The sequence below is a fragment of the Halichoerus grypus genome, chromosome 1 (assembly GCF_964656455.1).
Source record: "Halichoerus grypus chromosome 1, mHalGry1.hap1.1, whole genome shotgun sequence".
NCBI lineage: Eukaryota > Metazoa > Chordata > Mammalia > Carnivora > Phocidae > Halichoerus > Halichoerus grypus.
In genome coordinates this window covers 184,414,056-184,436,359 of record NC_135712.1, presented here as the reverse complement: position 1 = coordinate 184,436,359, position 22,304 = coordinate 184,414,056, and the positions used below count along the sequence as shown (strand labels likewise).

Genomic DNA, 22,304 nt, shown 5'->3' with positions numbered 1-22,304 from the left:
GGCTACATCCCCTATTAATTACTCTCACACATCCTGAACGTCTGCTTGGTATATAGTTTATTTGTGTTTGTGTGCTTGCCTTTCGCACCCAGCTATAAACTCTGGAGACCAGGAAGCAGGTATTTCTAGCCCCACATGCACCGGGGCACAGAGTTGGTCCTCAGTATGTGTCAGAGGACTAAATGAGTAATAGGCCTTGCCTATTACGCAGGTAAGAATTAGCAGCCTTTCTGAGCTACTTTCTCTTCAACCCTATGATCCTTTGAGATCAGACTTCATTCCCTGAGGGATGAATATACTTAAAAGGACAGTGCTTATTGGTGGGTAGTGTTCCGGGCTGTGCAGATCAAGTTGTTATTTCTTCAAGGGATGTGACAATGAAGACTTCCCAGTTGGGAAGAACAGCGATATATTAGAGGGTGACAGTCACTTGTGGCACCTGAGTATTTACTGTTGATGCCATCTTGCTTCAAGGCATGTGCTTCCAAGAAGATCTTGTATTTTGGATCCAGCGTTCCTCTAATACTTGCAGTAGAGAAGAAAAACCATACAACCAGCTCCTGATGAAGAGCACAATGCATAAACACATCGATGGATGGAATCAGTCAAAAATTTCTCACAGAGGGCATGCTCCTGCAAAAAAAAAAAAAAAAAAAAAACCAAAAACCAAAAAAAACCAACCCAAATAATTGTGTTCGAAAGGACCCAGTTTTGTCATTTCCTCTCTTAGAAGCGTGTAATGATGCATATTCCAAAAACACTAGAATCTTATTGTGCTGAACACCCACAATGCTGATGCTGTTGCTTGATTATAAGAAAAATCCCGTTGGGGAACTTGAAAGGGCTCTTCCTTTCAAGATGCATGCAGACCATCAAAGGTGCTCTTGGGTTGCCCATCAGCAGGAAGAGTCCAGCTATAACTGAGTCACAGCACATTCTTTTTCATGTGACTATTTATGGCAGGCAAAGAACTTGTGGGACATATGGGCTTTACAAATAGCTTCAATTATCAGGTAAGCCAGGGACCATTTTTAGGTGCCATCTGGGGAAGCGAACAGTGTCTCTAATTACCATGCTGGTGACAAAGCAAAATACAGCAAAAGGGATGGACTGCAGGAAGGCTATTGTTAAACACAATGCCTTTTTGAATGACCAGGAACTTAGGTTGTATAGGAAAACCCTAACTACCAAGTCATACTACAGGAACAATCCAAAAACTGTGCGAAGGAAATTGGAAAGTCATTAGAAATGACATGATGGACCAGGACATGTGTTAAGCTGCTCACTAATTGGTTAACCTTTTCATCTAATAGGACTAGTTAGGTGCATGTCTAACTCCACACACATCTCTAAAGGTTCTGCTTTGAGACCATTTCCATCTTAACTTTCACGGCACAGCATCTCGGTTTTATATTTCAAATCACTGTGTAAGTGTAATTAGACTCATGAAGGAAGTAGCATGAGCCACATCGTTCATTAACTTTATAATTAAAACAGGAGGCCTTCTTCCCCATTTTAATAGAGTGAGAATCTGTTTCTTCATTTTCATTGGAAAATAAACTGGGACAATGAGAAGAGAACATCCATTGCCAGGCAGAACATCTTCCTCCTCAAAAAAAAAAAAAATTGGTGGCATCTACTGAGGATTGTTCTCATGCCACAGGTGTGCTCAGCACTTTGCACCTGATTCTTACCAACTCTGAGATATGCCTGTTTAAAGACGAGGAAAGTGAGGCCTATAGAGAGGTTAAGGAACTTGCTCAAGATCACACAGGAAGTGATGAAGCACTTGGCTTAGCAGGTCTTGCTTTTTACCAGGGTTCCTTGCTATACTGTGCTGTGCAAACTTCAGGTGCATTTGAATTAGCCGGGGAGCTTGTTAAAGGCACATTCTGACGCAGTAGGTCTAGGGTGGGCCTGAGATTCTGCATTTCTAATACCCTCTCCGGTAATGAGGAGGCAGGCGGTCTGCGGACCACACTTTGAGTAGCAAGGCAGTGTACCATCGATGCAAAGGCATAATTCCTTCTCTTTCAACAGAATGCCCTGCTGTTGCACTGAGCTGGAGCCAGGCACCCTCACCTGATTACTTGACCCTGATACATTTGAGACAACGCAGAGACAAGAAAGATATCAATCCAGAAGCAATAGTGGTTATGGAATGCATACATTTCCATGTATTTTTACAGTAAAAATGCATTAAAAAATCTTTCACAAAAGAAACTTAAAAAATACAAGTAGGGTGTCGAGTTCTCCCCCCAACATTCTTTCAGGCATCAACTGTGTAATGGGTGGGAGGGGGATTCTTCAATGGTTTGATTTAATCATACAAAATACTCATCCATCATCTCCCATCAAGACATTTACATGAGGTGGGGGATTAGGGAAAGTAGGCTCACAAGAATCAGTCTCCAATTTAAGGTTACAGTAGTTCAGAGAAAACTAGATCTTTCTGCTTAATGCATAGTCCCTGTACAGTACAATATTTCCAAAGCAAATCTGATGTGTGGAACTCAGAGGACATTGCCACACCAAGTCTTCGCAGACTGAGCCAAGCCCAAGTGGGTAGCACACAGATTTTAAAATGTCAAATATCACCTCTGACAACAAGAAAGACATTAAGATGTTACCTTCACGATGTACTCCAAAAATCCACCTTGATTTCATTTATTTAAAACTCTGGACCACAAGTGAGAGCATCGATCATTTAACATCACCGATTTTGCTAGAAATAGCAAGAACATTCCTAGCAGCGGAGCCTGGGGAATAAAATCCCCAAGTGGGCTCCTAAGGAAACTGATGAAAACAAATGTCATTATTCCGTTGTGTTTTCCCTCAGCCTTACTACCACAGCTCAATGTATGCTTTGTGTGGAAAACTCTGATGATAAAAGTAGCAGTCACAGACCCTCTTCCTCCTTTTCAGCTACAGCAAGTACATTGTCTCTGTTCCAGGAAAGGAACGTGTTTTGTGCATGTCCACACAACTACAGGAACTCAGTCTATGTTATGTATCAACCCAGAAGTCAAATAAAGCTATGAACAATGTAATATTTATATATGCATAGTGTTTTATAAAAAGATTGGCCCACATACTGCTTTTCATCAATACAGAAAGAGCATTAAGTCCATAGCACACTGCAAGAAATGAGTGAAGAACAGAGAATGCGAACAAGTGCTTAATAATTCACAAGCAGGCTCACCATGGAGGAAATGATGATATTCAAACCAACTAAAGCTTTAGAGAATTACTTACATAGTCTCCCATTTTAAAACAGCTTTACATACCTGATTTAGTTTACATTAAAATATATCCCAATGAATCAATTTGTTCCATAGTCAGAAATATAAACACATATCACATTCCTCACAGCTAAATTTTTTTGTCATAAATTCTCTTTTATACAAGAAAAAAAGGCAACAGTTGTTTTTTTTTTTAATTTCTTAAACAGGCTCTATTAATTACAATTTTTAACTCTGTACACACAATGATTGGCTGGTTTTCTCCATTTTTTTCCTTTTTCCTTTTTTTTTAAACAGTACCATGAGAATAACAGTGATTGACTTGCAAAGTTTTGTGTCTGTGTGGAAAATGCAAAACAGTACTACAGAAATACACAATGCATTGTAAGCAGCGGTTTGCTGTAGTGGTCCAACAGGTACAAGCAAACATTTGGCTCAGCTAGGCAGTAATCCATTTCAACCACATCCTGGGGCTACAAGCCGACCCAACCACACCTCCTGCGGGACTGCAAAAGAATGGGTCGTTTTTAAAAAGAAAAATGGTTATGCTTTGTTCTGCTGTCCAAGGACTCAAAGGACACTGTCATGAGGGCAGAGGTTTGCCAACTCCATCTACCACCACTGGGACTGTGTCTTTTTCCCTTTCAACCATCCTGGAGACTTTTATTATGGTTGCAAAGGGAAATCGGCATCTCTAAGAATAAAGCACCCCCAGCCCTCATTTCTTTAAATATCAACAGAGAGGTAACTTCTACCAACGCTCACTCCCTGGTCCCCAGTTCGGCAAAGGGCAACCTTGGGCTTATGCTACAAGAGGGGAACACGCTTTCTGTATGGAGGATTCTCACGCCTCCCTTGCACTGGGCACATTGTTCCCCATTCCATCCACTATTCAGCCTCAAATCAGACAAGACAACACAGAAGGTGTTCAGTGTCCGTCTGTTCCTTCTAGTAGTTGAGCAAAGCTGTGATGGCACTGCCTTAATGAGATCTTATTAGATGTTGGTGATGCTAATGAACCTGACCATCTGTGCTTGGGCTACATTTGGGTAATGGCGGCCAACCTTCTCCTCTCTGTGCCTTTCTATGGCCAGGGAGAGTACGAACTGTTTTCTGAACCAACCTATGACTCGAGAAGGGAACATTTCTTTGTGCTGTGTAGTTTAGCTATAAATATCCTTCATTTGCAATAGTAGTCTCTTCATACAGTTTAATTTTAGGATCATCGGCAATCCTAATCCATCTCAAAGAGTCCTCAGCTTTTACAAATATAACTTCTGCCTTTTTGCTCTTTTTTTTAAAGAAAAACTCCTAACTACAGTATAGCACTACATCACTACATAACAATCTACATCAAATTAATTAAACTTAATCAATAATTTCCCTTAGAGAAAATTCTGATCAACAGCCCTATTTAACCAGGAGAGAAAAAGATTGCCCCCCAAAAGGGAACAATTCTTGACAATTCTACAGTTTATGTAGAAACAAAATGTATATCTCTTCGGGGCAGCATTTGGCAAATAATTTCCAAAAAAGTACGCATTTAAAAATACTTTCTTTAATATTATACATCAGGCACAACACTTTTCATATATATATTTTTTTCTTTTAAGATTTCAAATGCATAAAATGTTTGTTGCTCTTCATAGGATCATCGGGTGTCAGACGCTTCACCAGGTAAGAAACTAAATTATTTCAGGTTTGTGACCTTCCTCTTAGAACCTTTGACACGGTAAAGGTTGGACTTGCCTCAGCGTCTCAGATACTGAGGTCGGTGCTACATTCTTTGTAAGGTCGCCTTCTCTGCTCGGGGGCATGTCTGGAGCTTCGGCCGGCATCCGGTTTCGCACTGGGCTCCTCCCTTCCTCGGTGGCTCACTCGCTCCTCCTTGTTCCTCTTCTCCAGGGACGGCTCGCGCCTGCGCTCGGGGGACCGCGCCCGCCGGCGGTCGGTGGACTTGGCCCTCCGCTCTGGCGAGCTCCCCCTCCTGCGCTCTGGGGACCGTTTCTGATCCAAGAGTCTCTCGAGGGACCTCCTGCGATGGCTGGGCGAGCTGTCCCTTCGGCGGGTGGGCGAGCGCTCGCGCCTCCGCTCCGGAGAAAGCTCCCGCCTCTTCTCGTGCTTCTCCCTCCTCTCCAAAGTGGTGTCCGCGCTGCGGGTGCCTTCTCTGCGCTTCTCCGGGGACCTCCTCTTGGGGCCGTTGGTCACCATCCGCTCCGGGGGCGCCTCTCTCCGTCCCTCCGGTGCCCGGTCCTTGGGTCGGCAAGCCCCACTGTCGGGTTTTCTAGAAGTTCCGTTCCATGTGTGATGCTCATTGGGTTGTCTGCTATACTCTCTGCTGCCTTTTGGGTCTTTCCCGTGTGCCCGCTTTTCCCCATGCTGTGATGATTTGTGAAGATCGGGTGGGTAACTGGACTCCAATGATGGATGCTGTCGGCGGTCGGGGGGCGCGGCCCTCACTTCCGGAACCCCTTGTGCACCGGCGGCGGCGGCGGGGCCGTGCCGGTCGCTGCTGGGGTCTGCCAGGAAAAGAAAGGAGAGCCACAGTTTGGTATCGAGGGCCTTGGGCTCCTGTCCCCACTCCCACGCCTGAGATCTCATTAGTCACAACAAGCAAACAACTGTTACAGCAGTCAGAATCAAAGCCGACTGAATCCTGGTTAAGTCTAACTGCAACTAGCGAAGGTTAAAAACTTAGCACTTGCGGCTTTCCGCATCTAGCTGCTGATGGCTACACCCCAGACATAGATCATTAAGGAACTTACAGCATCAGTCACGATTTTAGTCTTTAAAGGCACAACCCAAACAGTGTATCTAGCAGTATCGAAAAGTCCCCACCTTAACTGCCTCTTGCTCTTCTTTCCCCACCCATCAAGCCTTCTCCCCTGCCCACCCTTCTTCCCACCCAGGCCCCCACAAGAGAAAACATTCTTTTCTTTAAAGAATACTTAATTTGCTTAAAAGTAATCTAGGTTATTGACCTGGAGGGGGATGAGGGAAACTTTCTGGGGGTCTGGGGGATGTAAAGAGTCTATATTTTGATCTGGCTGATTAAAATGGGTGTTTATAGAGGTTAAAAAAAAAAAAAGAAGCCTGAGCTATACACTCAGGCTTTAAGCATTTTATGCAAAGTACATTTCTATTTTAAAACGCTTTTCTTAAAAAAAAAAAAAAAAATACTCCAGGGTGGTGGGCAAAGGGGATTATAGAGGCAACATGGCCAGATGTGGATAACTGCCAAATGTGACATGTATGTGAGGGTCCATTAAACATCCTCTCTACCTTTGTGAATTTTATTCAACACTTTTCTCTAATTTTGGGTAAGTTTAAGAAACTATTTTCAAAATGTGGCGTTTCCTGACAAAAGGGAGTGGGACAGAGGTTGTCAGGGGCATGTCTGACATCACGTGGGGCTCAGATACAGCCGTTCAGAGACAATTTTCCTTATGCTACACAAGGTCGCCCTAACTGCATCCAGGAGCTGAGGACTCACTGCACTGCTTCTTACAACATCAAGATATCTATAGATTTAAAAGCAGAGTAGCCCATGGAGGGGGAGGGGTCCTATTTATTATTAAACTATTTGAAATGACATGGCCAATGTTTTAGGTAGCACTCTGACATTATGAGAGCGCTTTTCAAAGCAGGGATGCTCTTGTTGCAGCTAAGCCCAGTCAGTCAGACACGTTACACGATTCCCGGCAAGACACCTGACATGAGGTGCTGCCGAGTGAACCAGGGTGACAGTCACAGAGATGAAGGAATCACAGGAACTCTTTAAGGATCTTTCATGAGGCAACAAGGTCAACATTAAACAGTCTGTTTCATGAATGATCTCCCAAAACCCAGGGTGGGGTTTTAATAAAAACAGGAAGATAGCCTAGAGCAGGGTTTGTAAAGTTTCTGTAAAGGGCCAAAGAGTAAATATTTCTGGCTTTGCCAGCTGTGTAGTTTGTGAGAAGTACTTAACTGGACAAGAGTGTAAAAGCAGCTGTAGACAATTCATAAAAGAAATGGGCATGGCCATGTGCCAATAAAACTTTACTAAGAAAAACAGGCTGCGGACAGGATTTGGCCCATGGGCTGTAGTTTCCCAAAGGATAGCTGAGTAGGACATGTCACCTTTCTGTCTATCAAAGCCTTACCGACCTAGGGGAGGGCTCTGTGATAGGAGGTTTGCTCTTTCTGAATGCTGGGTCCTAGAATTAACACAAACAGGGGCTTACAAAGTCGTTTTAAGCTTTGGGTAAGGAGAGGTGCTTAGATCACTCTCACAAACCTAACCTCGGGGTTTCTTACACCTACTTTTAAGATAAGGGACAGGAAGACTTCAGTAGGGTCGGTGGTGTACTTACAATTCAAAGAACGCAGGGTGTTCAGAATGAATTGCCAAACATATCAAAATAGAACTAAGCAGAAGCAATGAGGAAATTAGGCCACAGCACAGAAACACCTAGTATTGATTGAGCTACAAACCGTAGTTTGATTATGGCCCATAAGGTAGAAGCAAGCCTCCCCGAGCTTTTCATTTCTCATACATGCAGCGAGATTAGGAGGTATCATCGCTGTAGAAGGGAAGGGCCCAGCACCAAGAACAGTCAGAGAGAAAGAGAAAGAGAGAAAGAGAAAAAGTTGAACATTTAGATTCCCTATAACAAAGAGGAAAGAAAAAAAAAATCTGCATTTGTTAACATAGGGCAAAGAGAGTTTATTTGTCCAGTTAGACAATCTAAGGCAAAACTCAAATAAGGCTGCAGAGACCGCAATCAGAACAGTGACATTTTTTAGACAGCCATATGAGGTGACTCAAGAACCCAGACAATGGATACACCCTTTTTTCTTTCTTTTTTTTTTTTTTTTTCAAACAACTGGAACAATGACAAGCTGGCCTAGGAGAGCATTAACAATAAACAAACAAAGGACCGAAGTTCCCGCCCTCCCCCACCCCTGAAGACCGCGGCAGTTAAATTAAGTACAAAAAACTCATTACAAAAATAGCCTCACAGAGAAGCAGGTTCCAATCAAGTCAGAAAAATATTGGAACTTAACATATTATAACCCATTTGTGACTCTAATCGATAGAATTAGAGAGATTCAGTCCAAGGGACACATGGAGACATTACAGCAGCACAACTCTGGCATGTTCAAGCCTTCTTGGAAAAAACGAGTATTTTTAAAGGATCTTTATTTTTAGCCCAAAGAACATTTGTTAGTGCTGGATTTTCATCCTCAGTGCAACAGACATAGGTTTTGAGAAGGTACACAGGTTACTGACGATGATTCTCAAATGAAATATCACATCCAACAGAAGCATAGGGGAGACAGAAAAGGGAGACAATGTTACAGTTTCAGTAGCATTGATACACCTATGGTCAGAGATTCAGTACAGTGCACAGCTGTGGCGTCTCAACGTCAAAATTCCTCCCCTGTGGTTGGCCGTGTCTAAAGGGGCCTCATCTGACAGCCCCCCTCCCCCCGCCTCGGGCCCCTTGTATTTTACACCTGTATATGCGTGTCCAACACCTGGGAAGGCTGTCCTTTAAAGGGGTTATCCTTCTCTTCGAGCTGCATCTGAATTAAGGATCTCATCAAGTCCAAAATGCAACTGGGAATTGTGCAGAATGACTTTCAGAAAAGAGGGTGAAAACAGATCAATCCCTAATAAAGGGGACCAACGTATATGGGGACCATTCAATCACAGTTTCTATAGAAACTTCTGTAGACCTTTGGTTGGGAAGAAAAGCCCTACATCTAGGGCATAGCTTTTTTTTTTTTTTCTTTTTTAATTTTAAACAAGACTCTCAAGTAAATAGGACATAATCATTTAATATACAATATTTTGCCATCAGAAGACTACGCTAGGTAAAGATCATTGCTGTTTATTCAAATCATGTCTACACATATGACAAAGGAACTCTATGTATAACGTGGCTTTCCCCATAGGAAAGGTATAGTAACATGTTTCCCTCATGATGAGCACTGGGAATCTCTTTCATCCTTTTTCATCTAAAAACATATGGCTAATATATCAACAGTCTTGTTTGTCTTATAGTAGTGGGCTCAGGTGGTCTGACTGGGGATGGGGACCAGCAAGGGGGATATGCAGAAGTGTCGTATACAGCGCGTAAAGGAGGTGAGCAAGGCCCCCAAATCATCTCAAAAATTTCACACCTCTTAAGTAAAAACATCAAGTAATCAAAAAAAGAAAAAAATAAAGGAGAATTGTGCCTCAACATATCATTCAGGAAACCTGCTTTCCTGCTTCTGAAAAGGAGTATAGTCAGTTTGTGCTAACAATTGGATCTGAGAAACAGTTTGGCACAGTTCCAACAAACATTCCTTCACTCTTGGTTGGACTAGACAAAACGTTCTCTCTGCTTATCAGAAAGGGGGCTATCGAGATCTTGTCTTAGGCCACGCCCCGGTCCACATAAGCAAGCAAAAGGATGAAATGTGTAGAGATTTCAGAACAAGCGAGGCAAATAATCACATGGTGCGAAAGGCTGGTGAGACACTGGTGAATAGGGGGAAAACAAAAAGACTTTCCTGCTGCAGTTCTGGAGACAAATTCATGGAGTCATGCCAGGGAAGGAAGGAAGGTTTTCATAGTTTGACCCACCATATTCTGGTACCGAGCCGTCTCCCCGCTTCAGAAACAGACGCACCCTGCGGCCGCCATTCTTAATCAGTTCTATAGCCCGAGAATGCTTCATGTTTTTGGTGGTCTCGCCATTGATCTCTAAAATTTCATCACCAATCTGCCAAAGCAAGAGACGAGAGTGAGAATGTCACAAAGGGTCTGACCAGCTATCAAAGTGCTTTATGCTTTAAAATTCTTTCATTGAGTGATTTACTAAATATTTATTGAGTATATTCCAGAAAATCTCTTGTTGCTTAGGATTCAGCAGGTAAGGAAACAAAAAAAATTCTTGCCCTCATGGAGATGACATGCTAATGGAAGACAATTAACAAGAAAATTAGAGACATACGTGTATGTTGGAAAGTGTAAGTGCTAAGGGAAAAAAAATGAAGCAGTAAAGGGAATATTAATTGTTCAGGAAAAGAAGATGTGGTAGGCAGTTTCTAGGATGCCTCCCCCACCCCATCAATCCTCTCCTCCCTATATTCATATCCTGTGTAATCTCCTTCCCTTCAAATGTGGGCTGGAATTAGTGACCTGCTTCTGGCAAATGGGAAGGGATGTCAGCTCAAAGATAAGGTTACAAGATAATTTTGGCTTCTGTCTTATGTGCCCCTCTTTTATTGTCTCATTTGTTCACTCTGATGCATGTGGTGAGCTGCCCCACAGAGTTCACAATAAGGAAATGAGGGAGAGCTAGGGCCAACAGCCCAAGAGACAATGAATCCTGCCAACGACCCTGTGAGTGAGCTTAGAAGCAAACGCTTCCCTGGGTGAGCTTTCCTTTTTTTTTTTTTTAAGATTTTATTTATTTGTCAGAGAGAGAGAGAGAGAGAATGAGCAGGGGGAAGAGCAGGCAGAGGGAGAACAGGCTCCCCGCCGAGCAAGGAGCCCAACGCGGGACTCGATCCCAGGACCCCGGGATCACGACCCGAGCCGAAGGCAGACGTCCAACTGACTGAGCCACCCAGGTGTCCCTCCCCGGGTGAGCTTTCTGATGAGAGCACAACCCTGACTGATACACAGATGTGGCATTTACTCTGTGTCCGCTACTATTATAGGCACTGGAGATAAAATACTCTCATGGAGCTTATTTTCCAGAAGGCAGAAGAGGAAAAGCACTGGCTTTGGAGATTAAAGCCTTAAATTTGAGTCCTGTCACTTATTAGCTAACTGATCTTGCTCAAATCCTTTAACTTCCTGGAACTCACTTTCTCATCCATAAAAGGGGATGTTAACAACCCATCCCTAACAAGGTGTGAGGACCAAATTGGATAATACACGTAAATGTGTCTTGTGAACTATACAGAATACAAAATAGCATGATAACGATAGTTCATTCAATCAGAAACTTTTTTCAGTAAGCAAGGACATCGAAAAGCATACCTCATGTGTTTAAAATTTAAACAAAAGCCATATACAGTGTCTCTATTCCTATGTGCACAAACTTTACATATATATGCATAAAAGAATATACAAGAAATTGGTAATATGGTTTGACTTTGGAAACTATATTTTAAAATATGTACCATTTTTCACTAATTTTCTATAGCCATTTTCATGGTCTACTTTCTCAGTTAAAAAAAACCCACTCATTAAAAATTCAATCTGGGGGGGCCTGGGTGGCTCAGTCGATTAAGTGTCTGACTCTTGATTTCAGCTCAGGTCATGATCTCAGGGTCACGGGAATCAAGCCCTGTGTCGGGCTCTGTGCTCAGCAGAGAGTCTGCTTGAGATTCTCTCCCTCTGCCCCTCCCCAGCTCTTTCTCTCTCAATAAATAGATAGATAAATCTTTTTAAAAAAATTCAATCTGAAAAAACTTAAAAAGCAATATTATGCCTTATGTACAAATATTAAGTTCCCTACCCTTGGTCACTTTTTTCCCCTGTTTGCTCTGGACCAATTCCATGTGTTTTCCTTTCTTGATCTGGCTGTCTTGATTTTTTTCATTTGTAGCAAATTGCTCCCTATGCATATGCCTCAATCTAAGTGACCTCTCTATAATGACATGATTTTTTTTTTTAAACCACCTGATCCCTCCAGGAAAGTGACATAATGCACAGTAACAGATATTAGATAGCTAAACAGAACAAAGTGATCTTTTTGGCACTTGTATATTCAAAATTTGCAACTTCAACTACTACAGAGCAACTGGGAATATTCATGCCATGGAGCTGCTGGCCCTTTGCTGAGGCAGAGCTGACCTGCTCCTGAGGCTCGGGTAACACAGCTGGTGACCAGCTGGAGACTGAATGGAGCTCACCACCCAGAACCTACAGGAGTACACGCCTTCCCTGCTCTGTAAGCATCCTGGTATACCTAGGATTTCCTGTGAAGTGATGTGCCTGCCTTATGAGATTAAGTATAAGAACTATGGGACTGGGATTGAGAAAGTATTTATTTCAATAAATTTATAAGTCATTTCAATCCTTCATTCCACCCTGAAGAGTTAAAAGGGCTCACCTAACTTGAGCAGCTACCACCAACTATGCTTTAGGGAGAGATTTACGCCAGGGTGGGAGTCATGCATTTAGAGTGTCCTGAAAACAGTAGAAAACGCAGTTCTCAGGAACAAGAAGGTTCTAGCTGCGTAATGTCAAAAAGTCGCTGCAGATGACTTATTTGTCCAGACCCCTCTTCCTACTTACCCTCATCTTTCCACACCTTTCTGCTGGACCATCCTCTGCTAAGCGCAAAACATAGAGGTCCATGTTATATTCTCGGCCCCCTCGAAGACTAAAGCCAAATCCCTTGGCTCCTCTTTCCAGTTCCACAGTGTAAAAATCTTGCTCCTATTTAAAAAAACCGAAATGTAATCATTTGGGGGTGAGCGTATATCTGCCCATATTTCTTCCCACCTCTTCCCAAATATTCTCTGTCATGGTGATTTGACAAAAAGGCATGGTCTCTATCCTTCTCTTGGTGATTCTCAATTGTTTATTAATATTCATTCATCTTAGAAGTTTGCAGATGCAGAATTTGAAAACATTCATGAGAGTGCCTGTAGCCTGCACCCCAACATGCATATATTAAAATTTAATCAGGGAGGCCACAAATCGTATTTGTGGCAGGGAAAGTCATTACACGATACCATCCTGCACACTGCTGGATGTTCAGCCTCTGTGCCCCACGCCTGGAAAACAGCAGCAGTGTCTATCACTAGGACACCAACAACGACCTCCTCACATCTGGGGAGTGGCTGCTACCCTGGCTGAGAAGCATGAATGGATTGCTGAAGGCTCTAAGAAGGCCAGTCAAAATGAACCTGCTCAACCATATTTGCTTTTCCCATATTTGCTTCACATGCATGTTTGTGCATCCCCTATTACTACTACCCTGTGGGACGGGCAGTTAGCTCTATGGGTCTCACCTGAAATTCACAAGGCTGAGAAACACCTTAACAAAAAAAGACATTTTCTTGGCATAAACATAGTTATGAATACTGTGAATAGATATTAGCGATTTTGCTCTTTCTCTGATGGCCAGTCCCTGAGACAATTATGGTTTTTTAAATTTTGTTTGTTTTTTCCCACCTAAAAAGGATATCTAGGAATATTTTTCAAAGGTAGTAAAATAAAATGTCATTTCCTAGACAACTAAATGTGAGTACATATTTAGTACATCCTCTCACAAAAGGTTATTTATTTTAATTGAGGGTATCTTATAAAAGATATCTCATAAAAACAGCTTCAGAAAGTTGGAAGGAAATGTACAAAGCAAACAGAGAAAAAAGAAGAATGGCCCTCACCTGTGTTGCTTGGGGTGCTTTGAACTCAAACTGAGATTCTGGCTTTGGTTTGGTGGTATTCCTGCCAAAGTGAGAGAAATAAATGTAAAAGCAAACCATGGGGAAATAGAAAAAAAAAGAAATCAAGGACGATTATCATCAGGCCAGGAGTTAATTTTTTCCCTTAAACCTTCAAGGACGATTATCATCAGGCCAGGAGTTAATTTCTTCCCTTAAACCTAACAAAAGCAACTAAAGCTATGTCTGACCTGGTCTCCTGGGCCCCTTGCTGAGAAGGGGTGTGTGTGGTGGTGATGGTGGCAATCTTCTCTGCATTGGTCAGCAAAGTAGCATTCGAAGACTCTGTAGGGAGAGACAGAGCATAACAGAATGAGGGCCCCGGAGAAGAGATCATCAAACCAGGAGGGATGCAGAAGTGCCATATGTGAATGACAAGTCTAGTTTCTCTGTCACTGTTTGAAGCAGTTCTGACACGAACTTCTAAACAATGAAGACTTAAAAGAACCATTCTAAGATCTTCTGTGATATGAGGCATGTATGACCCCATTACCCTCCTCCCAAATGATATCCCCACAGATGAACTAAAGAGTTTGCCCCACAACATGCTACTCTAGAACTGTAGCCAAGGGAGGTGTCTCTCCCCCTCTCTGTCCCTCCCTGACACTTAAAAAATGGCAGTCCCATCAAAACATTGCACACGGGCGCTGCTCTTCTCCCCAGAATGTTACAGGCTAATGTTTCCTGAAATTTACCAGCAATATTTAGTGAGTCTGCTTTATTTCCTCAGATGAATATTAAAATCAGAAGTGTGCTAACATCTTGTTAACTACATGCACACACAACATCTACCTTCTTCCCCATTGCTTTTAATGAAGAACAACTGAAAATATGGAGTTCTTCACAGATCTCCTCTGGTATCACTGACGAAAGATTAATTTCTAAACTTGCATTAGTTAGAGCCAGAGTTTGTAAATGTAAGTTGTATAAATCATGAAGCCACCCTAATGTAATGAGCATGCCCTATAGATGGCATACCAACATGTATATATTAAAATGTAATCACTTATCTAGTAATGGTTATATAGTCTCTTACTAATTATTTCTCCATTAAGATCAAGCAGCTATGAGGAAGTTGCTCTTTTAATATTTATTTTTTAGGTTGACTATTTGGAACTTGGCATACATTTTCTCATCAAGAAAATACTAAATGTGGTCATTAGGTTCTAAGATAAGCCTATGAATGCCTATTTAATTCATAGTGTGCAATGAAGTCTACAAGTTTCTAGGAGTCCTGTGGTTCATAGTAGGCATCCTAATGCTTGCAGATTACATATATCCATCCATAATGTATAACAAAGTTTCTATGCGAAAATGTGTTAAGTAGTCCCACCTGGGATACGTGGACTACATCTCTTCTCCACTGTAGTCCTGGGTGACAGGACATCCCAGAAATCCCAATTACTTGTGGTCTGTCTTCCATCTTAATTTCCTAAGGATATTAATTCAGCTTGGGTCTGGCTTCCTATTATTTTATTTCATTACACAGTTAAAATCACAGGCTTGAGATCCAATCCCCCTTCCCCTACTCATTAGCTGTATGCCTTATTTCCCTCATCTGATAGAAGGGGATGATAACATAACTCTGCTCTTTGATAAAAGTATATGAAAAGCTTGGGGGGTGGGGGGATGGGTTAGCCTGGTGATGGGCATTAAAGAGGGCACATACTGCATGGAACACTGGGAATGGAACACTACATCAAAAACTAATGATGTAATATATGGTGATTAACATAACATAATAAAAAAACAAAACAAAACAAAAAAGTATATGGAAAGCTTAGTAGAGTACCTGACATACAGTAAGCACCCAATACACCTTTATTGTAGCTATGGCCCTTGCTACCACTTCTACTTTTGACTTACTATCATGGGAACTTAAACTCTCTGCAAAATGAGAAAGTTGGAATTATGATTTTAACAGTCTGTATTCCACCTATAAAGCCCATGATGCTGAGAGCTAAGGCACAAGTTTAATAAGAAAATGTAACTAGATCAAGTAAACTGTAAAGTGAATCCAATTCATCTTTTAGGACAAGTTTCCCATTGTCTGTTTAAACCTACAGATTCTGAGGGAAAGGAACCTGTGGTCAATTAAGGATGAGAAATAATGGGTGAAACAGAGGGAAGTGTTTTTGTGTGTCTGTATTTTGTTTTACCTCTGAGCGTCCTCAGAGCCTTTACTATGCCAATATACCTTGCAACCCCTGGGCTGGGGAGGTGGTGCTTCTCAGGCTTCACGGGAGGCAGCTTAGCATAAAGTCCTATTAGGAGGTCAGATTCCAGGCTCAGAATGTCTGGCTACGTGCACCCCCCAGCTCTGCAATTGCCTGGCTGGGACTTATGCAAAGTCACTAAAAGTTTCTATGCGTCAGTTTTTTCTGTACATGCGGGACAACAGGTGTATCTAAGAAAATTCATGTAGAGATTATCTGAGAGCAAAGTGTTTGGGATAGTGCCTGGCACATAAAAACCATACAAAAGATGATTAGCACATTTTTTATTGGGAGCATGTGTTGATTACTGTTATCACAATATTAAAACCATATTATTAGTACATTTTTATGAGTGTAGTTAACTGGCACAACCAAGGTGATAAATCTATGTGATTTTCCATAAAGTACACCCACTGTGTCAGAACAACGGACTAAGAGACTACACTGCCTATCGATATGATTCACCAGAAGTTTCATCAACCCATGTATTGGTCCTTTAAAAAAAATTCATATTGCTCATTGTAATTAATTTTATAGAGACTCTCTGGGAAATCATAAGATTGTTCGGGCCATGGGGAAATCATAATCAGGATACCAAAAAGAACGTTTCCTTGTAATTAAAGTGATTATAATTACTGAATTGTGCAGGAGTTCCCCTTTCGAGTTCTTGTGTGTTTTCGGTAGCCAGGGTTTTTCAAGGCAGATCAGATCTCATTCTGAAACAGTTTTTTTTTTTTTTTAATTTCCGCGCTTCCATGATTTGATGAGATATGACAGATAATCACTCAATACACATATAAATAGAATTCTTTTATTGATCTGCCTCCTATCCTTCATTTGCTATTTTCTGCATATTTACATGCAAATCTGTTTTGGATTGAAGATTAACTTTAAGCATTTAAAAAATTAACATTTATATGCAAATGATTATTTGAGCTCACTGAATTTTCCTCCTATCGCTGTATTTCTTAATCTATGAACAACCACCATTTCTTGATTATTTACAAAGTGCCAAGCTTTGTGCTAAGTGCATTTCCACATGCACTATTTAATTCTTACAACTCAATGAAATTGGTGCAATTATTCTCCCACTTTACAGATGGAGACATTTAGGCTAAGGAAAGGCAGGTAACATGTCCAAAGTCATCCAGAGTCTTATTTCCATTTACAAGGGAATTATGTGTTGGTATCAAGGAAATCATATCTAATTAGTGTGTTCCTTTCAAATAAGCAGTGCCTTTATTTTACTACATAAATACCACCAACTATCATAGCTTAATTAAAAAGCAAAATACCCTGCTTTGACTCTAGATTTCATGAGCCACCTTCTAAGCACTTAAATAATTTTCAGCATACCCTGGATTTCCAGGATGCTTTTTAAATATCAATAAAGTTATACTTATTTTATTAAACTTTTAAGTCTTCATTTAGAATTAAACCAAGACTTTATGTGTTGAAATTCTCTCCTGCTTTTTAAAATACAGAGATGAAGGCCATTATCACAAATCTATAGCTCCATCCTAAAATAATACTTGCCTCATATAACAAGGGCCTGATAAAAGCGCCTACTCCAGCACAGTATTATGAATGAATGTCAACGTATTTGGCTTTTAAAACTCAAAGACAGGTGGACAGATTGGCTATTTTTATGATAAATTCCAGGAAGTATCCTACATCCTTTATTAAACAGTGTTTACACCAACTTTAGCTCTCCCAGAGGAATGAAAATGGATATTACTACACTTTCCATAGCAATCGTGTCTCAAGCAAAGCATATCCTGGCTCTCAAGGTACTGTCACTGTGCGGTGCTAAATCAGGGCACTAACTTCTGACAGGAGCTTCTACCCTGGGTTTCAATAGCTCCGTGACAAGTGATTACAATTCCAACCTAGCCCTCATGTTAATACCTTTAGCATCCCTTCCGGAATCCACACTACAAAGCCAAACAAATCAACAGAGGATACAATCATTCCTTTCATAAATATTTGAATGCATAAACACACATGTAATAAATATCTAAAGGAAGTGTTTGAAAATTTGAATGCCATAAATATTCGAAACTTTGGGAGACTTAAAACGTGTTATGGTTGCAACCCTGTTCCTTTTGCCCTATCCCTCTGCTAGCTAGCCTATCCACAGAGCCTTCTATTAAGATATTTATACTATTCTACGCCTTTGCCAAGGAAATAGCAATGTCTGGGTTGCCCTTACCTACCACATAACAAATACTTTGAATCAGAGTGATCTGAAGTACAAATTTAAGACTTAAGTAACTTATTTTTAAGTTTATAAATATTTTCATTATCTAGAACTTGATTCATACTGACGGTTCTGTGTCAGTCTGAATAAGCCAAGGGTCTGCCTTGTCTGATTAAAGTCTCATTCCCACCCAGATTTCACAGACTATTTTGTATAGAAGGCAAGTGGTAGGAAACATGTGTGTCTGACTTGTCAAATTTCAAGTTCAGATTCAGTATCTTCGGCTATTCTCTGGGCCTTTCTGTGCTGCCCTTACGTATTTATTATGCTTTGCCCACATCTCATGGGAGAAAATGTTCTGCCCCCAATGCACCTCCCACTCTAGTCCCAAAGATAGTAAAAGCAGAGATGGAGAGGACCCCCTGATCGAGGCCTGTCCAAGATCTGTGAAGGCAGGCCTTCTAGGAACAGAATAAGCCACATAAAGGAAAGTCATGTTTCCTGGTCTTGGTTGAAGGGAGCTAATGGGGAGCCAGGGAGGGCACAGAAAAATGGAGAAGCAGAGTTAGGGAAAGTACAGAGATAAGTAAGTTGGAGAAAGTACCAGGTGAGCAATGACAAGAAAAAAGAATCAGGCAGCAGGAGCTAGGGAAAGAAGTGGATCCTGAGTGGGTTCCGAGCACTGCCCAAAAAAGAGTGCGTTTTCCCATCTCCTTGAAGTGCCTCCTAGGGTTTCTGAAAACAGTACTCTGGATAACATGGGTTTCTAAGAACTTCAGTCTCCTCGCAAGGACCACAACACAAACACTGTCTTTGGGCTACTTGATGAATTAACCATTCGTGTGAAAGGTTTGAAGGAGAGCAGAGGTCCCTAACACACACTCCCTTTTATTCTACAGTTCTCCACGTCTAACACACCTTCGCAGAGAGCAAGTGATCTGCCATGTGTCTCTCTTCATCAGACCTTCATTAATGGCCACTCTGTCTTCTAGGTGTTTGCAAACTTCTCTTGGATTGTTCCAACAGCTCTCCAGAAATCCGACTCCCCTGCCTCAATTTTAATTTCCAAGATGGCCATTTGTGGCCTCATTAAAAAGATGAGCATCAGAAATCCACCCTCTGTCAGAACTGATTTCCTTTACCTGGCTTCCGAAATTTACAAAGTAATTGATGAAGAGTTTTATTATCATGGCAATGAACTGCTGCAGTACTTTGGGATGAAATCACATCCTGGGCAGCACATCGGTCCTCAACTACATTGAATCAGCTGTCGTGTTTACTTTCTTCTAGCCAAGAGAGTATGTGGTATGTCTACCTGAATTTTATATTTTCTAAGTACTGAAGTTTAAAAATTGCCTTTTTATTGACAACTGCTACTGGGTAATTCACCTTGCACTGCATATTTTGGTGTTCAGATTTTCTAAAACTTTTCCATTGCACTTTATTAAGTCAATACCTAGTATGTGCCTGGTAGCATAAGTTGGATTCTGCATATTTGTATCTTTCCTGATTTCAAACTCTTTTTCTAAGCCCTTCCCTCAAGGAATACATTCTTTCCTTCCTTCCATCTTTGGACATTATCCTACCCACATTAAGACTGACCAATATAGACATAGCAAGTCAATGCCTGTGCTGCCTTTTTCTGGATTAGTTTTTTGAAATCTCTTTACAGCATGTAGATAGATGTGTCTAAATTTATGTACCACATTTGGCTCTCTCAACCACTTCTCACTTAATTTTTCTGGCTTCCTTCATCCTTTCCATTAGGAACCTATGTTCTATCATCCTGTGATCACATTCCTAAATTGTAATTTGCCTTCCAGAGTGGTGAGCTGGTGGAATGGACTCCAAACCACATGGTAAATTACTAACCATGCATCTGAGGCAGGGTGAAGTAGACCAGCAATCAAGGAGCTCTTTTTTCCTCCACATTTGGTATGGGGTATTTTTGGCTCAGAGAAAATTCTCTGGTTTTGGAACCGACAATTTTCAAGTATTTATTGTTTGGTTTACGATTTATTTTTTTTCTGAGAGGCACAGTTTATACCACTTGAATTTGAAACTAACAGGGATCACTTTCTAACAATTATAAAAAATATTCATTTGGTGAATTACTTTAAGATAAAATCTCTGATTTTCTTATTTTACAGATCAAGGACATAGAATTTTTTTTTTTAAAAGATTTTATTTATTTATTTGAGGGAGACACAGAGCAAGCACGAGCGAGGGGGAGAAGCAGAGGGAGAGGGAGGAGCCGACTCCCTGCTGAGCAGGGAGCCTGATGCGGGGCTCCATCCCAGGACTCCGGGATCACGACCTGAGCCGAAGGCAGACATCCAACTGACTGAGCCACCCAGGCGCCCCAAGGACATAGAATTTTTATCACACTATCTCGTTAAACCACATTTTCTTCCTGAGAAATACTGACTTTGAGAATACGTATTTTATTTTATAACATGTATAGTTATAACAAACAAAAAAGACATTGAAACATTTGAGACAAGTATCGCTTTCCTCCCGAAGGCAAAGTCTGCTTAACATGAAGTCAGTATTCAGGACTTAATTCTCTGAAGAATCTATACTTCGTGACATCAGTGTATCAACTTCATTTTTATTAAATATGAATAATGAGTGGGGCACTTGGGTGGCTCACTCAGTTAAGCATCAGCTCTTTATTTTGGCTCAGGTCATGATCTCAGGATTGTGAGATCGAATCCTGTTTTAGCTCCGTGTTCAGCGCAGTCTACTTGAGATTCTCTCTCTCCCTCTCCTTCGGACCCTTGCTCCTCCCATGCACTCTTGCACTCGCTCCCTCTAAAATAAATAAATCAATCTTAAAAAAGATATGAATAATGAATATTGATATTTTCTGCTGTATAACTTTACATTGTGGGGGGCTATCCTGCATACTGTAGGAGGTTTGGAAGCATCCCTGGCCTTTACCCACTAAATGCCATTAGCACCCACCCCAGACAAGGCCAAATGTCCCCTAGGGGGCAGAATCACCAATGGTGTAAAAGAAACAAGATTTGAATTTAACCAATCAAATGATCAAGCAAACTAACAAATAAGAATAGGCCTAGTTTAATGTAGATATAACCTATCAAAAAAGAGGTTTTATTCTTTCTCCATCCACATGCAAAAATTAGACAAACCAAGTAAGCACAAACCCTAAGGATCTCTTATTCAACAAAAACCTTTCATATATTCACTTATTCTGAAAAAAAAAAAAAAAGTATTGGCTCTGAATTGTCATTATGTAGGTTTTGTGATGTTACCATATCATAGTTAAATTTTAGTTTAAAAATTTTATTTTATTTTATTTTATTTTATTAATTTAATTTTATTTTATTTTAAGTAGGCTCCATACCCAAGGTAAGGCTTGGACTCACGACCCTGAGATCAAGAGTCGCATGCTCTCCTGACTGAGCCAGCCAGGCACCCATCATACACTTAAATTTTAGCGATTTAAAAAAAAAAATCTTTAATCATTTCCAGATAGAACATCAGAGGATCTTATACCACCTGTATTCAAACCACTCCATCATTGTAAGGACAAGGGTACCAAAACCAAAATAAAATGGGGAAAGTTAAGATTTTCTGTAATGTTTGTATCTGCAGCAAGACAGGGTCACAGGGAAAGAGGATTACGTAAAGGGGAGGGGGGAGGTAAGGGTTAGTAACGATGGCTTACAACCACAGGATGGGTATGCTCAGTTAGGGATGGGTAAGCCTGCCTCTAAATCAACACTCTTCAGTGACATGGATCCTGATGAGAGGGAGACAGAGAAAGAAAGAGAGGCCCAGGAAGAGCTCAAGAGAGAACGAGAGACACAAGAGTTATACTTTACCATCCCCAGGAATGATGCGGAGGGTAACTGTGTTTCCTGCTTCCTTGATTAGGTTGACAATGTCTGAATGGGACTTGTTGGTGATGGAACAGCCATTCACTGCCAGGATCCGGTCTCCCACTTTCAGCTTGCCGCATCGGTCAGCAGGACTCCCCTCAATAATCCGACCTATTTTGTGAGGCATAGCCACACATGCATTGCCTGCTTTGATATTGAGGTGTTTTGTTTTTTTTTTTTAAGTTACGTGGGAATATAGCGAAGGGAGGAGAAAAAGGGTTGAAAAGGGAAAGAGAAGGTTAAGTGTTAATTAAGTAAAGCATTAAGCAAATGTTATTAAAGGAGAGCTCTG

General features: G+C 41.2%; 1 protein-coding gene across 13 annotated transcripts in view; it reads right to left on the bottom strand.

Annotated features, from left to right (window-relative positions):
- Window positions 1–2,150: 2,150 nt before the first annotated feature.
- MAGI1 (membrane associated guanylate kinase, WW and PDZ domain containing 1) overlaps window positions 2,151–22,304 on the bottom strand; it is a 604,684-nt gene continuing 584,530 nt past the window's right edge. For 4 of the 13 annotated variants that reach the window (XM_078076261.1, XM_078076225.1, XM_078076230.1 and 1 more), the window contains 6 exons: window positions 21,956–22,159; window positions 13,880–13,973; window positions 13,632–13,692; window positions 12,532–12,675; window positions 9,862–10,000; window positions 2,151–5,761 (listed from right to left, as the gene is read on the bottom strand). In XM_078076261.1, coding sequence (XP_077932387.1) covers window positions 5,001–5,761; window positions 9,862–10,000; window positions 12,532–12,675; window positions 13,632–13,692; window positions 13,880–13,973; window positions 21,956–22,159 — 1,403 coding nt within the window. In that variant the 3' untranslated portion in view covers window positions 2,151–5,000. Of the gene's footprint in view, window positions 5,762–7,718; window positions 7,808–9,861; window positions 10,001–12,531; window positions 12,676–13,631; window positions 13,693–13,879; window positions 13,974–21,955; window positions 22,160–22,304 lie in introns of all 13 variants that reach the window. The other 9 variants (XM_078076235.1, XM_078076266.1, XM_078076258.1 and 6 more) reach the window with 5 other exon arrangements.